Source organism: Manacus candei, unplaced genomic scaffold (genome assembly GCF_025592945.1).
Source record: "Manacus candei isolate 608988 ecotype Guabito, Panama unplaced genomic scaffold, ASM2559294v1 h1tg000018l, whole genome shotgun sequence".
Classification (NCBI taxonomy): Eukaryota; Metazoa; Chordata; class Aves; order Passeriformes; family Pipridae; genus Manacus; species Manacus candei.
The window spans coordinates 13,739,523-13,755,682 of NW_026138066.1; the positions used below are offsets into that span (position 1 = coordinate 13,739,523).

Genomic DNA, 16,160 nt, shown 5'->3' on the forward strand with positions numbered 1-16,160 from the left:
TTTATTGGTGTGAAAAAAAAACAAACCCTGTTCACTTTCTCCCTCTGCCACACATCATCTCCCGCTCCCCGTGCCCGGCAGCGTCAGCGCTGGCAGCCAAGCGCCCGCGGCAGTGGGTCACCTCGGGGGCAGGAGGGCGACTCCGCAGCGAGGGCCGGGACACGGGGGTGGGGGTGTGAAAACAGTTTTCCTCGGGATTTGTGGGTTTTTTGTTGTTTGTCCCTTCCAATCGCGGCCGGGCGCCGGCGCGGAACGCCGGGGCCGCGGGAGCCGTTTCCAGCCGAGCCGGGCCGGGCGGCGGCGGCGGCGGCAGCGGCGGCGCGTCCCGAGGGCGGGATGGCGAAAGTGGTGGCGGCCCTCAGGAACCACTGGAAGAAATCCACAGTCGGCGCCTGCCTGCTGGGCTGGGGAGGGCACTGGCTCTATGGGAGGCACTGGTAATGCCGGCTGGGGCCGGGCAGGGAGGCGGGAGGGAGGGGGAGCTCCTAGAATGGAGGTGTCCCCTCGGAGGGCCCCGGCACCCTCAGGGCTGGGTCTCCATCCCGCTCCAGCAGCCGTGGGGAGGCTCAGTGGCTTCTGTCCTTCCCACCTTGGCCGTGTTGTGCGCCTGGCGCTGGTTCAGGCGGGAGGTTTAAACACGGGGGATGTCTGGGTGGCTTGAGTGATTTTAGGGCCTCTTGGAGAGCAGAGTTTTCTCTCTTCTGACTTAAAAAAAATTGCCCTCGTCCGTGTGCGTGCCCTCAGCCTGCCTGCTTTTAGCCCGTGCTGTAAGGATGAATGGAACCAGGCTGGCAGGGTGCCACCTCCGTGTGCCGAGGACAGCCATCCCAGCGCGGTGGTCGTGTGCCCGTGGGTTTTCCCAGCTCCTTTTTGCTTTTAATGGTGCCATGCCCCACATGAGGGATGCCAGGCTGCTGTTGCAGGAGCCCCTGTTCCTTTCTGGAGGCCGGGCGTGGGCAGCAGCCCTGTGCTGTCCTTGCTGGTGTTGCTCACCCAGTTGCAAGGAGCCCGTCACTGCTGCTCACATAATTTGTACCTAATGGTGTCATTCCCACTGTTTACCTGTGGAGCAAATGTCCCTTATGGTAAGCAAAATCCTCATTTGTGATGTTTAAGTAGCTGTGTTTGTATTTTAGTCCCTGTCCATTAAGATGACCATAAATGCATCTGACTAAAATGCAAGTGTAGCCAATTTATTTTAAAAAAATGTTACTTTTGGTGCTGCTGTTTGTCCTGTCCCTGTCTGGATGCCTTTTTGGTTGTTAAGTTGGGATTTTAGCAGTGTTCTTTTCTGCTTGCATTGAAATGCTGCCAAAGCCTCGAGGGAAAAGTTAGGAAAATAAATCTGTTTATGTTGTTTGTTATACCTTCCTTCTTCACATCCTTTTGCCTCGGGACTTTTGCATTAAATCAGTCTTTGTTTTGCATTGTACATCTGCTTTAGTTGCTTGCTTCTTACCTGAAGCAACTAAGGCTCAGTTGACTTTCAGAGAAGGAGCTGGGGGTCCCGGTGGACAACAAGCTGTCCATGAGCCAGCAGTGTGTCCTTGTGGCCAGGAAGGCCAGTGGTATCCTAGGATGCCTTAGGATGAGCATTGCCAGGAGGTCGAGGGAGGTGATCCTGTCCCTCTACTCAGCACCCTGGGGAGGCACATGTGGAGTGCTGTGTCCAGCTCTGGGCTCCTCAGTACAAGAGAGACGTGGAGCTCCTGGAATGGGTTCAGTGGAGGGCAAGGAGGATGATGAGGGGACTGGAGCATCTCTCTAAAGAGGAAAGGCTGAGAGAGCTGGGCCAGTTCAGTCTTGAGAAGAGACAACTGAGGTGGAACCTCGTCAATGTCTGTAAGTATCTGAAGGGAGGGTGTCAAGAGGATATACCAGGCTCTTCTCAGTGGTGCCAAGCAATGGGACAAGAGGCAATGGGCAGAAACTGATGCACAAGAAGTTCCACCTGAACATGCACACCTTCACTGTGCAGGTGGCTGTGCACTGGAACAGGTTGCCCAGTCTCCCCTTTGTGTCTCTTGTTGCCGGGAGCTCGTGTGCCTGTTTGTGTGCTGTTGGTTTCAGCTGTATTGATTTCCTGTGTGGTAACTGTGAAATCACATTCTGATCACAGAGAATGTGAATAAAGAGGAAAATATGAAAGGCAAACAAACAAAAAAAGGGAACCTTTGGTATCTAAATTTCAGTGCTTGGAGGTTATTTGCCCTAAGTGTAGGCATGGTGCTTTAACCCAGATGATATATTGGGGAGGGGAAATATGTTCACATATCCCATTCTTCAGTCTCCCCTTTTATCCATAAAGGAAAGTAAAAAGAAAAATTTCCTTGCCAGACACTGGAAGTGCAAGGTAGGAAGTACTGTGATGACAAGCAGCTGTGTGAGACTTTGATGCAGGCTGAAGCACAGCTGTGAAGTACAGCTTTCAGAGATTTAAACACTGTTTGGAAACAGTGACAACCGTTTAGCCATTTCTGTGCTAGTCTCTGTGGAAGATTGTTTTAGCCAGGGGACAGAAAAATGAGGAGTGACAGAAGAACCTGATGGCAAGAGTGTAAGAAAGTATTCAAAGGTGGTCTCAGCAGCCCTTTCATAGTACTCTGTGCACAGTGAGTGCCGTACCTTGGTGCTGCTGGACAGGATCCCTTTCTGCAGCTTGTTTTGCTTTCGAATGTGATGGCTTTTGGTGCCTTTTTGTACATTCCCTCTTCCCAGTGTCTTTGTCTGTGTACCAGTTACGCTGGGGAGCAGGAGAGCTGCCTTTTGCCCCACACACAGACTGCCACAGGCAGCACTGGGAGAGGTTAGTGAAGGATCCGTGTATGGGCTGTGTTGGCCCCGAGGCTTGCTGTTACCAACATCAGGGGCTAAATTGCTATGCATGAGACATACCTGACTAGACTTAGATTTGCCCTTTTAGAACAGATTAAAGGTTTAGTGAAGTCTCGTGCTTCGGTTTCTGGCATCACGAGTTTCTGATGATGGGGTGTTTTGCTTTAGCACAGGATCAGTTCAGATTAGCCTCTGACTTCTTGGAAGGAGCTCTCTGAGATGTTGCTCATTTGTTTGCAGCTGAAGATAATTTTTGTTTCCCATCCTGCATCCCTCTTTCCGTCCTTGTGGATTTTCTAAAATATCTCTCTTGCAAGGAGCAGATAATTTTCTTTTTTGACTTCTCAAGGTTCATTCCTCTTTTAGATGCAGTGGTTATGATGCCTGCATTAAGTGGAGCTATTGTAAATAACAATCTATCCTGCAAATAAATGGCAACTCTTCTGTAGTCAGTCTCTACATGCTCACAGGGACAGAAGAGCTCTGGAGTATTTCCTTAAGATTTTGGAGGGTGCTACATGGACAAATCTGGACAAAAGGAACGTTACCTTTTCCAGACTTGTTCCCAGTGCCACTTCCCTGCCTGGAAGTGGACCTGGGTGTCCCCCTCCTGCACCCTGAAGACTGTGCTGTGGGTCTGATGTGGATGCTGTTGTGCTCCCTAGGGCGTAAAGGAAAGAGGGGCACTGGAGTGTGATGGATCATCGCTGAGTTAGTCTAAAGGCTGTGGATGACAATAACTGTAAAGGTCGAGGAGCTGCTTAGTCTGGCCTTGTGTGGTACTTTGTTCATGCAGGGTTTAGTTTCTGGATCAGAGTATTGGCCTTCCGACTTTGGGGCCTTTGTTCAAATACTGACTGATTTAAAAGTAATGAGTTTTTGGGTGAATAGGAAGAGCAAAGAGGAAACCTTGTGCTGATTCCTCCTCCCCTGTTTGTAATTCAGCCCTTCTGAGTGTGTGATATAACAGAAGGTACCTCTTCAGCAGAGGCATCGATCAGGAGGTGGCAAAGGTTTTTCATGTGTAAAATGATAGGTATTATGTCTGGTTGAACTGATGTTAACTAAAACCCTGTTGCCATTTTTACAAAACCTCAGTGAGTCTTAAAACTCCTTTTGTTCTCATAAAAGGATATTTTTTTAAAAATCCATTGTCTTGCATTTAGGATAGTAAATACTCTTATAGTGTTGGAGAATTAAGAAGATAACTCAGTGTTGCTACACGTGAGGTTGTCTTTAATTTCTCTGGATTGCATAAATTTACATATTACGCTCATTTTAATCTATAGCATATCATGCTGCAGGTACAAGGGACACTGAATTTAGTATCCTAGATCAAAGCTTAGAGGGTATTCAGATTGTCAGGTGTGTGCTCATACACAGTAACATGCTTCCCTTTAATGTATACACATGAGATTGTTTTAAAATGTCCACCAAGTTTGGAAGCCCCTCTCACCTTTATGTCCTGGGTCACCTTTCCTGAGTTGAGCTGCTGCTGTTCTTTGTACGTCCAGGTGGTGCAGTGAGTCACCAGCTATGCCAAATCAGCAGAAATTTAATCTCTGGCATGATGGGCATCAGTTTAACTGATTGTCAGATTTGACCAGACTGTTACAGTGATGTCCCCGCATGAGTGATCATCACTTGGTCAGGATGGGGACCCTCGATGTTGTACTGAGGCAGTGGACTCATCAGACTCTTGGTTTTACTCTGTATATGTTAAAGTATTGACTTTCTCCTTAGAAAATGCTGGCAAAGCACCTCAGCCTTTGACTGCCTGCCAGTAATCTTCAGTGTTATTGTTATCTACAATTTGAATGTTAGTCTCTGCGTGTTTGCCAACTGATAACTCACTTTGTCACCTTTCTGCATATACTTCCTGAGTGGCTGACTTTATTTCATCAGAACTTAGTCAAAAAAACAGAGTATAAGTTCTGAGTCTTGGGTAAAGCTGATGAAAACTGAGATTGTCTTTCATGCCCTTCCAAAGCCAAGATGGAAGTAAATGCTAATATCCAGCAGAGAGGATGCTGTGCTCTTGCCGTATTAGAAGCAGCCAAAAAAGCTCTCTTCTAAGATAAAATCTCTTTTAGGAGTTCTGTTATAACTCCTGAGGAGTAATCCTATATGCACAGCTTTGGTCAAATTTCTCCTCACAAAACTCTTGTGTTTTAATGCAGACACTGAACTGGAGAGTTTTTAGGCTTCTTCTTTCTGGGTATACTTAATAGTCTTAGATTTAATACTGATAACCCTTTTGGAAATGGGATCTCACACCTGAGCTTTCTTATTCATTTGTAGTGTGGTCACTTCTGAGGGAGTTGCTTTGGTTGGCTCTCAGACAAAGGCTTACCCTGGCTGCAGCTGTGGGCCTCAAACAGCCTTGGTTTGACTTTGTTGTTCTGCTTATTGCCTGCATTGCTGCCCTGGCTGACCCTTCATCATGGGAACTGTCCTTTCGGTCCTGGCCTCTGCTGGAGGAGCATCCATATTACATTGTGTGGATCTGTGTGCTTACAAGTAAGAGTGCTAATTCCCTACTCTAGCTGAAAACACTCGGGACAGGAGCAGTGGCCACCAGTCCTGCACTGGGGATGTTGCCAACGAGTCAGAACAGCCCAAGGTTCAAGGGGGTCGTACGGTTGTTGTGCTCTCCCAGCGTTGGCGTGTGGGGAGCTCTGGACAGCTGCTCCTGTGTTCCCTCTGCCTTGGTTCCTTGCTTTGGTGTAAGCCCTCTCTGTGCTCCAAAGAGCCTGCGCTGCAGTGGCTGCTGGCCTTGAGGGTTGACTGGGAATGTTCTGTTCGTGGGTTCAGCTTAGGACATCCTCTCTCTTCCATACCCCACTGCCTCTGTTTGTTCCTCTCCGTCTCCCAATTTTTTACTGCTTAAGCAAGTTGGCCCAGCTGTAAGCTGTGTGGTGCTTAATTCTCACAGCAGGAAGACAGCTCTGAGTTGGCCAGCAGATGCAACACTGCTTGTCTCTTTCGCTTTAAGCTCGAATTGAGTAGATAAGCCCTTAGGGGAAATGTAAAGTAAAAATTGATTTTCGGTTTGCTGTGGATATGGTGCAAGTCAGAAGAAATCTCTGCATGTTCTTTAAGGCAGTGCAGCAATTTCCCTCAGCCTCCACCTGCTCGTGCTCGAGGGTTGTTGAAAAGGCTTTGTTACTGCCTAATAGTGGATGATGAAGTACAAAAAAATCAACAAAATCTTGTATGTGTTGTTAAAGTCTCTTTTTCTCTAGGAGCTGGTGTGCAGACATATTTTGAGAATTAATACATACTGAGACACAAGACTTTAAGAAATTACCTTTCTGCTGTTTTTAACATTTTTCTAGCAATATTTATTAATTGGTATGACTTACAGAGGGCTTCCAGACCACTTTTGGTACTGTGTGTGAGCAACATGAGGTGAGTAGAGGAAAGAGCTGTGATGGAGGAGAACTGCTGTTCTTAGAGATGCACTCCTGTGAGGGCACTTGTGCTTTTTAAACTTGAGTTTGAAGTCAATTAAGTGTTGACATCACATTTTAAGGAAATAAAATATTTCCTGTTACCTGGCATCCTTAAGCCAAACTTGGGGCATCCTTAAGACTCAGATGACTCTGAAATACATGTCCCAGTTGGATCAGTGGGAATCCTATGACTATGGCTGGTATGGGATTCTGGGTGCTGCGCTGCTGGAGAGGTGAGACAAATCACATATAAATTGCTGAATGGTGAACGGTTCTTCTGGTCTCTAAATTTTTCTTTTGACACAAAAATATTAAGTGTCAGAATAGACTTTTTCTGTTTCTGTAAGTGCTTCACTGCAGGAGAAAATGAACATAAATGTTGACATCTAAATTGTCAAGCTTAATTTTTATGGTTGAGACTCCATTGAGCTGAATTGGGCTTGCATTCTTGACAGTTGTTTTGAGGGTCTTTGCAGGTTGGGAAACAGAGCAAAATATCTTTTGCTTACATTTGGAAAGTATTGCTGGGCTCCATTTTAGAGGCAACTAACACTGCAGCATAAGGTTGTGGGCACCAGGAGAACATGCAGGCTGATAGTCTGACACAGCTTGACTTCTGGACAAAAGAGCATCACTGTGAAGTAAACAGATAACGTAGGTTTGACCAGGATTTGTGAATAAGGTCAGGGCAGCAGTTCTCAAAGACATCAACTGTGCTGCCATCATTTGATAGCACGGTTTGCTTGATATCCCATAATATTTCAGCTTTATGTATAGAAATTGCAGTTGCTTTGTGTTTGCTCTGGTCACACACAGTCACACAGGGGGGTAAAAAGTCCCTGTGTGAGGGCTCATGCACTCAGCGGTGCAGTGTGGGCTTAGCCTGTCATGCTGTCTTGACTGAGCTGGAATTAGCTGTGACAGCATTGCTTAGCTTGGAACACAAACCTTTTCAGAGGCAGGTACTGTAACTGGAGTGCTTTCATCATATTACTGCAATCAAACCCAAGTCTGTCGCTTCCCTAAGTAATATTGCCGGTGCTTAATACAAATTATTTACTCCTTTAGTTTTAAGGAGCAGATATGACAGCATGCCTCTGAGGAAATTTTTTCTTAGACATTTCAGTTTCTTATTATCCCGATGAGGTATTACTCACATATTTTCTTTTTCCATGCTTGACTCTTCCTTTGTCCTTTCGTTATTACCAGGAATAATAATGTGGCTCTTTTACTGTAGAGTTATTTTCTCGGAACCCAGTTTGATATCTCACCTGAAGTCACCCTACTTCTCATTTTATGGCATTGCAGCATCTCTTGTTAAGCCAAAAAGAGCAGCTTATATAGCTCCAGTGAGAGATAAATACTGTAAACTCATGGAATTGAATAGATGGCACTCGTGTTTGGGCCTTGCCCTCTCTTCTGCCATTTCCATTGCAGGGTTTGGCCTGACGAGCCACTCTTCGGAGCACAAGTGTGCTGATTTCTTAGTCACTTGTTTTTTTCTGGTTGGCCTTTAATCCTTTCAGTGTAGTGTTCATTTTGGTATGCTGACTGTAATTGGGTTTTTTTGTACTTGATATTTTGAGACAGTAATATACAGTCTTGCCAGGTATTGGCAAGGACAAGCTGAAAGGAATGTTTTGGTTTTAGCAAGGAGGGGCAGCGCCTGGTATCTAAAGGACAGGTGAGACTCTGGACACTGCAGAACATTACTCCCCATTTTGTCTGCAAGGGGAAATAGGGCATTTTTTGGCCTGGGAAAGAGCAGACTTCTGTTCCTCACTCAGCAGCTCTGTCTCCTGTGTGCTTGCCAACTATACCCTGCTTGTCACCTTGCTAATGCTGTCACCAATGACAGGCACAAGGATTAGTCAGGAATTTATGTCTGAAACAAATGTCCGTGCCATATCTGATATTTTCTCCTTTGTTTTTAAACTTCACTTATGTGAGTTGAGTGTTTTTCACCTCTGTTAGTTACTGCTTTAGGCCATGCTCAGACCTAGGTGGGTGGTAGGTGCTGCGTGAACACGTGTTCAGCTCACAAACTGATGGAGAGGGGAGTTTACAATTATAACGCATAAAGATTGAAGTCCGTGGAAGTTACACTTAAATCTACTCTAAATCCCTTCTATACTGCCAGGATGGTAAGTACCTTCAGTGTAAATAACAGGCAGCATGAACACTGGAAAAACCCTCGCCTTAGCTCTGGAGTACAGTTATGCAGCAATTTAAAAATAAATTACAGTTATACAGTGTGTCAGAGCTTATGTAATCTCAGCACACTTGGCATCCTGGTCTTTGTTTCCTGCTTTTCTTTATTTTACAAAGAATGTTCATGTGCACGGGCAGAAAAAGATTATGTTTGTGTGCTTAAATGGGTGCATTTCAACCTTAAATTTTTTTTTGTTTGTTTCAGTGTTGTCAAGCTGTGTGTAAAGGGGGTATGTACCTACATTTTAAAAATGAGCAAATTGTTTTAAACTTACGCAACATAATGCCTGCTCTCTCTTCTGTCTCACCTGATAGCGATAACCTGCTACGAAGAGCTGCATGCCAAGAAGCCCAGGTAATACCGTTTAAAGTCATAAAATTAGATTAAAATCTCCCTCTTATCTTGGTTGTGCAGGGCTCCTGAGATTTTCCCAGCGGGCCCTTTCTGCGTGACAAGCCTTGTAATGGTGCCATCTGTGTTCCTTTGCTGAAGTGCCAAAGGGTGTCGAGGCCCCGCCTGCAGCCGGGGCACTGCACCTTCCGTGCCCTCGCTGCTGCTGCGGGGCACGGCACAGCCTTATCGCCGGGGTGATCTTAGTTACTGCTGTGGCTGCCGGACCCACAGTACTGCAGCTGTAATTGCTCTGTGCCTGTGAAGTTCTGGTAGGAATAGGATTTGTCGATGAGACTGAAATCGCAGACCCGCCGCCAGGGGTGCGGTCTGAGCAGGAGCATCGCAAACTGCTTCGTGTCAGTGCTCAGCTGGACAGACCCTGGCTCTTGTCTGTTCAGTCCTGGGGGACTGTGGTGAGGGACTGACCCAGCTCTTTTGAGACCCGTGTTCTGGGAACTTAATGGAGTCAACCTGTTTGCTGATCACTGATAAGAAAACAAGTGTTGAGGGGGAGATAGTTATCTCTGAGGGTACTGGCTATTGCATTTCCTAGTTTGTGGCCTGTCTGGGCAAACAGCAATCAAAAAATTCTCATACTGTAGTATTCCTATAAAGAAATGTTGTCCTTAGTAAACAGTCTTTCAGAGGTGTAAGTGCTGCTGCCCATGAATGACATCACTTCTGTAGGATTTTAAGTCTTTCCACCTCCCACAAGTAAAGTTTACTTTAAACCTGCTTCTCCATGACAGATCTTTGTGATTTTGAAGGGTGTAGCACTGTTTCCATCATTGCTACATACTGGGGCCTTAGAAGAATAGGGAAAATTATTTTTCTCAGTAGAGAACTTTTCTTCAGATTACCCTGCTTCTGTGGTGCACCTGAATAATTGCAATTTTTAGCCTGCCTGCTGTTGAGAGGAAGATTTTCACAGCAACTCGTCTTGTGCAGTGGATCTTCATGCCAGTATAGATGTAAGGGAGCTCAAGTCTCAGGAAAGAACAAGAAAAATCTTTCCCTGAAAATAGTGCTTTCATAAACCATACTTACAACCTCAGAGTCAAATGCGTTTACAACTCAGAGTATCAGTAGTTCTTGATTTTTATGTTTTCAATATTCATTTTTACTGCATAGTAACGAAGTGATAGAAGTTTTTTATATCACCAAAAATAGCTGTTAATACATCATTATTTGAAGCATGCTGGCCAAATTAAAACAATTTTTTAAAAGGCACTGATGAAATGGTGTGTGCTGTCCTAAAGGTGTAACTGCTAAGGAAAGACTGGTACAAGAAGATAGTTAAGTTGTGTGGAAATTCTGAATTTCCTGTTTCTTAATTCCAGTAATTAAGCGACAGGTTCTGTTCCATTATGGCTTATTCTTATAAATGAAAATACAAAAGCACTGTCAATAGAGCTTCCTACAATTTCAAAGGTTAAAGCCTGGGAAAATATCCTGCAGAAGACTCCTGCATTCGAATGGAATGCACCAGAAAGCCTCGTAATCAATTCTTGCTGTAATTTCCATTCTTACTGATGTGTCAGTGCCAAATAGTTCTTGAAAACACACAGCAGTACAGCAGTAAGGCATTAAGTGTCTGATATGTTCTTCAGAGTAACAACAATCTGAAATTGTTTGAAAAACGCTACTTGCATTTATAGTGCTGTATAAATATTGGGAAAAAAATAGCGGCGGACTCACCCAAGAAAAGGTTTAGTCTGAATGAAATGGTGTGTAGGGGTTCCTACTATTTTGGATTTTTTGAGATTTTAAGCCTGTTACAATATCAAATTGATGAGGCAGCTGCCGTTCTGCCAAAGTATCCACTACAGCAGCACTTCATGCAGAAGTTCCACCATGTGTGTCTGAATTTAAGTATAATTTTAAGATGACAGCCTTGGTGTGGCAAGTGATTATAGAAAGATTCTATAATAAAGAACTCATTTATCATATTTTAACGTTTTACACCTCCTTCTCTAGAATAAAACAGTATCAGCTGACTTGGACTTTGCAAATCAGTCCTGCTGATTAACCTTGTTACTGAACTCGGGGCATGTGTTAAAGGTGCCATCTATCTGGCAAACAATTCACTCAAGGATAGTTTTCTGTAAAAGAATCTAGTTTCTTTGTTAGTATTCATAAAGCACTATAAAGGCCTTGTATAAAGGGTTTTTTATAGTTGCAGAATAGTGATTGTCATCTTAGAAATGCAGAAATACAATACCTGGAAATGTGCATTTGACAAGAAAATGAAAAAGGCATTGGCTTACCTAAATTATACCTTCACATATATATTTAATAACCATTTTTATTGTCTGACTTTAAATTGTCTTATGTTCTGCTCTGAAAGACTTCTAGAATGTTGCATTATTATTTTTATATTTCCTGTCTTACAAATCGGCATCTGCTTTAGAAATGCCCCTGTACATAACATAAATGTCTAAGTATATTACATAAAGAAGTAATTATTTCTTTAGTGATAAATTCTTTATGAGTCTTGTAAGGTTGTTTGGAGCCTTGTTAGATTGTTTAGAGCATGTAAATACATGACATTGTGTCGCCCAGACAAACAATTAGTTCTTTCTAACAGCTGTAACATGCTAGAGGTCCCCTATTCCCCAATTCCCACCCAACAATTGCAATATAATAAGTTGGTCTGTTTTCCAGCTGATCTTTGAGTAAAGCTTAAGAGCTATTGATTTGTTTTCATTTCCTTGAAGGTTTCTTCATTCTCAGCAGCTTCTCTCATCCTTTTCCTCTCTTGAAGAAGAAATTTGAATGTTTTAAGCAGCATAGCAGCTGCACCCTTCTTTTAATTGAGGTTTCCTGAGAAAAAGTGGCAAGTGGAATTCATTATAAATTTGAACCAGCTAATGACCACTAAAATGTACTGTTCTTTGTGTACGGTATCACCTTCTTCAAATTAAAAATTCCTGCTAGGGGGATTAACTTTCAAGATAAAGGGGAAAATAAGCCAGGGACAGTTGACTGGACCATGTTCAGCTCAGTGGTTTTTTGTTCCTACTTTATTTCTGTGGCTCCTGGATAGTATTACTGAATACATTGTCATGCTTGTACTCAAAACCAGTTTGATTTAGTGTGTTAGTGAGGATGCCTTTAAGTGACCTTAAAGAGGTTTACAGAGTCGGATGTATGCATGGAAGCTTTGCCTTTTCTTGCCCCTCCTGTGCTGAAAAGCTATGGAAATAGGTACAAGAGGCTGTACATGGAATGACTCTCGGAGAATTTAAAATAGAGGCGCCTCTTCAGAGTTGGATTAAAAATTGAAGAGGAGTTAAGTGATTTTTATAGAGAGACATTAGGGGAAAAAATGTGAGAAACAGTGAACTTACTCTGGTAATTCTTTCATATCTCCAAAAACTGAAGCATAGGAAATGCTAAAATGAGTAGAAGAGACTGAGGAATTGAAGTTCAGAAGTGAGAAAGGATGCAGAAAGAAGGTGGCGGGCAGGTGTATGAGAATTACACAAGGAAAGAAAATCAAGTAACCTTGGAGTCAAGGATAGCTCCCTGGATCTCTGCCCATGGCAGAAAACCAGAGGTTGACAAAAACGAAATGGTGGTGGAATTGTAAAAATGAGCTAAAGACTACTTAGACAGTGATGTGAGCTGTTGCTAAGGGTGCAGTCTTTGAATAGGAGACCTGTACAATGGCTGAAAATGGAAGTAATTCGAATGTCATGAGGCTTGAAAGCCCATTGACATTTGTAGAGGAGCATTATTTTGAACTGTTTTAGCAGTGTGCTTAAAAGATAAACTGAGTTCTGCTCTTTGTCTCTTACTTAGGCTTTTGGCAACGAGCTGATCCCTCCCACTATGCCATTGAAGAAAGCAACAGTGTTCCTCAACCCAGCAGCTTGCAAAGGGTAAAATTCCCCCTTCCCAACACTCTCATTTGAGGCACTCTTTCTTCATTTTTGCTCTGCCATCCACTACAAAAGCCAGCCAGATTTCTGAGCTCATTTTTGCCTCCCTCTGATACCAAGCTGGCGCTATATAACTATGCCAAACTTTATTTCACCAAATATATTGGGATGAGAAATAGAATTAGTGGCTTGAGGTGAAAGAATGATTTCTAAACATATGTATATTTTGAATTTTTTTCTTTTATCCTGTGTTTTGGCCTTTGTCATTCCTTCGTACGTGGCATTCCTCCGTATTCCCTCCACACTTTTGCATGTGATATGTTTCCACCTCAAAAGCTGTAGAAACAAGAGATGACCTTGATTGCTTCAAGACTTGACATTAGCCAGCAGTGATCTTACTTCTGTGGGAGCCTGTCCTTGAAAGGGATGTGCCCACAAACTGAGAGGCTAAATATGGGCTCAGAGCAAGACTCCTGGAAGAGGTCTGCTATTTTTACCTGCTCATTAGCAGAAAACCTGTAATCTTGGATATGATGTGTGTCTGTTTCTGCTGATCAGCTAAGCTTTTTATCAGTTGCATTTTGGGAAGGGGCAGGGAGTTGTTAGTACCAGTATAAAGGCAATAATATATCTGATGTGGAAGTGCTTATGTGCTTTTGTTCAAAACACACATGACTGGAAAATGCCAAGTATTAATAAAGCCTCATGCTTCTACTTGTAAGCAATTTATAGTTAGTGACATAATTATTCTATTATGCAATTAGAGGCAGAAAATGTATCAGTCCTATAACAAAAGGTCAGATAAAGTTTTGGTTCTAAACTTACTTAATAATATGTCTTAGTAAATAGTTGGGGTTTTCTGATGTTTCTGAAAACCTTCATGGGCCTTCTTTGTGGTCGTAAAGCCTGGTGCTCTTTAAGTTTTTAATTTTCTAATAAATTTCTCTTTTGGAGATCTTATTTTGTTTTGATGGATTTTTTAAATTATTTTTGGAGAAAGCTAGATAGCGTCTTCTGCATTTATTAAAACTGCAACAAAACCCCTGACATCTGAGATATGAGACTAGAAATGTAATACATTTGAACCACACGAAATCTCATCTTTCCTGACTGGCAGGTTGAGTGACTGATTGTGTAGATTGTATGCTTGGTTTTAAGTAGATTTCTTCTTGCTATTCATTTATTTCTTTCCTTTTTTAATTTCTTTTTAGCTACCAGACTAATTAAATAGTTTTTACTCCGTTATTTCCAGCAAAGCCAGGAACCTTTTTGAAAAGAATGCGGCACCAATTTTGCACTTATCTGGCTTGGATGTAACTGTGGTTAAGGTAAGAACTGATAGGTTCTGCTAATATAGAGACATTGTCTGCTCTGCTTTCTCCTCTTGAAGAATTGAAATTAAAATCTGTATGCATTTGAAATACTCAGTTGTCCTGTAGACATCTCGTGGGAAGAAATAAATACTGAGATATTAAGCTGGTACTTAATCTTTTTCTTTTTTAATTCACAACTAATTTACAAACAGTATACTGAGATTTTAATTTTCAGCTAAAGCACTTCATATGCTTGTTTGTCTGTCTAAAGCAGCCCTTCTGTAATTCATATTTGAGAGAAAACTCTCCAAATACTTGAGTGCTGGCTAGTGGTGCGTGCCCAGTGCTGTTGAAATTGTCATTTCTGCCTGAACTTGCAGAATTCAGAAGTGAGGAACTTTGACGTGCAGTGGAACTGTTCAGATTAATTAAAAATAACCTTTTATTTTTCAGTGGAAATATCTCACTGTCTCTCCAAATAATTCAACATTCCCATTGCAAAAGCTGAACACTGAGATCTAAATGCTGTGAATTAACAGACAGGTTTTCTTTGGAAAGAGAAGAACAAATAAATGTAAAGGAATTCTGATCTTTTTGCAGGTTTTTGAGGTTGTGATATGAGGATTGCTTAATAGTCAGTGAGTTCTAGCAGTGAAGTACTCTAATATGCATCTTTCTATCTTGGAATCCTTTTCACAAAGTTTAGTCTTAAAATGCTGTTTTTATTAATGCCTTTCTCTTACCATTGAAAATACATAGTCCTACCCGAAGAGGCAAAAATTATTTTGCAAGACTTAAAACTGATGCTTGGTAGCAACTGATGAGTTGGCAAAACAGGGCTGGGCCAGCAGGTGAGGCTGAGATATCTTCATAAAAGACAGTAATTTTTCAGAAAACAGTTTTCATGGTTTAGAAAGTCAGTGTACTCTTCAGTATTAAATCTACAGTCAGCAGCTTGCTGTCGGGCCTTTCATGTAGCTGATGCTGTTTCAAGAGATGCACTTGAGCACTTTGGCTGCTAAAGGTGTTGGGAGTTTTTCTGCAAGAGCATGGTTGGCTTTGGTTTCACTGTAAATTTACCTGGAAATAAGATTATTGCTGTGATATGGTAGATGTCTTGAATAAGATACACTCTGATATTTCATTTAACCTTTGTGTGTGTGTCTGTGTGTTTACTGCACATATTCTATTAGGCAGCAGCCTGATTTTGAAGAAATCTCCGTGAGTGTAAGTAATATACAGTACTGTGTGCCTGTATGAAAATAACTATTAAGCAGATGGATAGATGATTCTTTTTTCTCTAAGAGAGATGTACTAGAAACAGCTGTCTGAGTTCTCACGTTTGGATTTCTGCTTCTTCAGACTGATTATGAGGGACAAGCAAAAAAGCTGCTGGAATTAATGGAAAACACGGATCTGATCATTATTGCAGGAGGAGATGGCACAGTACAAGAGGTACTGCAGGAGCCTGGTTTGCTGAGAATTGTAGTTGGGCTGCGAGTGAGAAGGTTGAGTCTGTGCAGTGTAGCAGCACCATAACAACTATTACTAGAGATTTGTCAAGTTTAATGTCTGTGTTTTCAGTCAGTTTTATAATCTTCTGGGAACAGGGACACTCTGCTAGTTGGTATTAATCTAAAAGTGATGATGGGAGTGGGGGCAAAAAGAGTGTGTGACGTGTCTTCCAGAATTTTATTCAAGAATGAGCAAACTGTCTGGAGAGACACAATTCTAACTTTTTCTTTCTGTGTGATTTAGCTGTAATGGTTTAATTTTCCAAGTTCACTCCTATCTGTATGCTCCCCAAGAGGAATGCCTATTTGGCGAAGTGGGAATCAGATAATTTAAAAGTTATGTGGGAATGATAACGAAGCATGGTATGTATTTAATAAATGCCTCTTGTCAAGATGATTAATGACGGGAGCAAACTACCAGCAGAACTGGGGGATACTCTGTTTTTCAAGTAAGACTGTATTTTGTTCGAGCATTTCCTGGAATGCTAACTACTGGTTTCATAAGACAATGGCTAAATGAAATGCAGTGACCTTAAGAGAAAGTGGTCAGAGTA

General features: G+C 42.5%; 1 protein-coding gene across 1 annotated transcript in view; it reads left to right on the plus strand.

Annotated features, from left to right (window-relative positions):
- The first annotated feature begins 283 nt into the window (after positions 1–283).
- AGK (acylglycerol kinase) overlaps positions 284–16,160 on the plus strand; it is a 36,847-nt gene continuing 20,970 nt past the window's right edge. Inside the window, exons 1-5 of the mRNA XM_051784770.1 lie at positions 284–437; positions 8,817–8,856; positions 12,700–12,779; positions 14,032–14,107; positions 15,455–15,547. Of these exons, the coding sequence (XP_051640730.1) occupies positions 337–437; positions 8,817–8,856; positions 12,700–12,779; positions 14,032–14,107; positions 15,455–15,547 (390 nt within the window). The 5' untranslated portion in view covers positions 284–336. The remainder of the gene's footprint in view (positions 438–8,816; positions 8,857–12,699; positions 12,780–14,031; positions 14,108–15,454; positions 15,548–16,160) is intronic.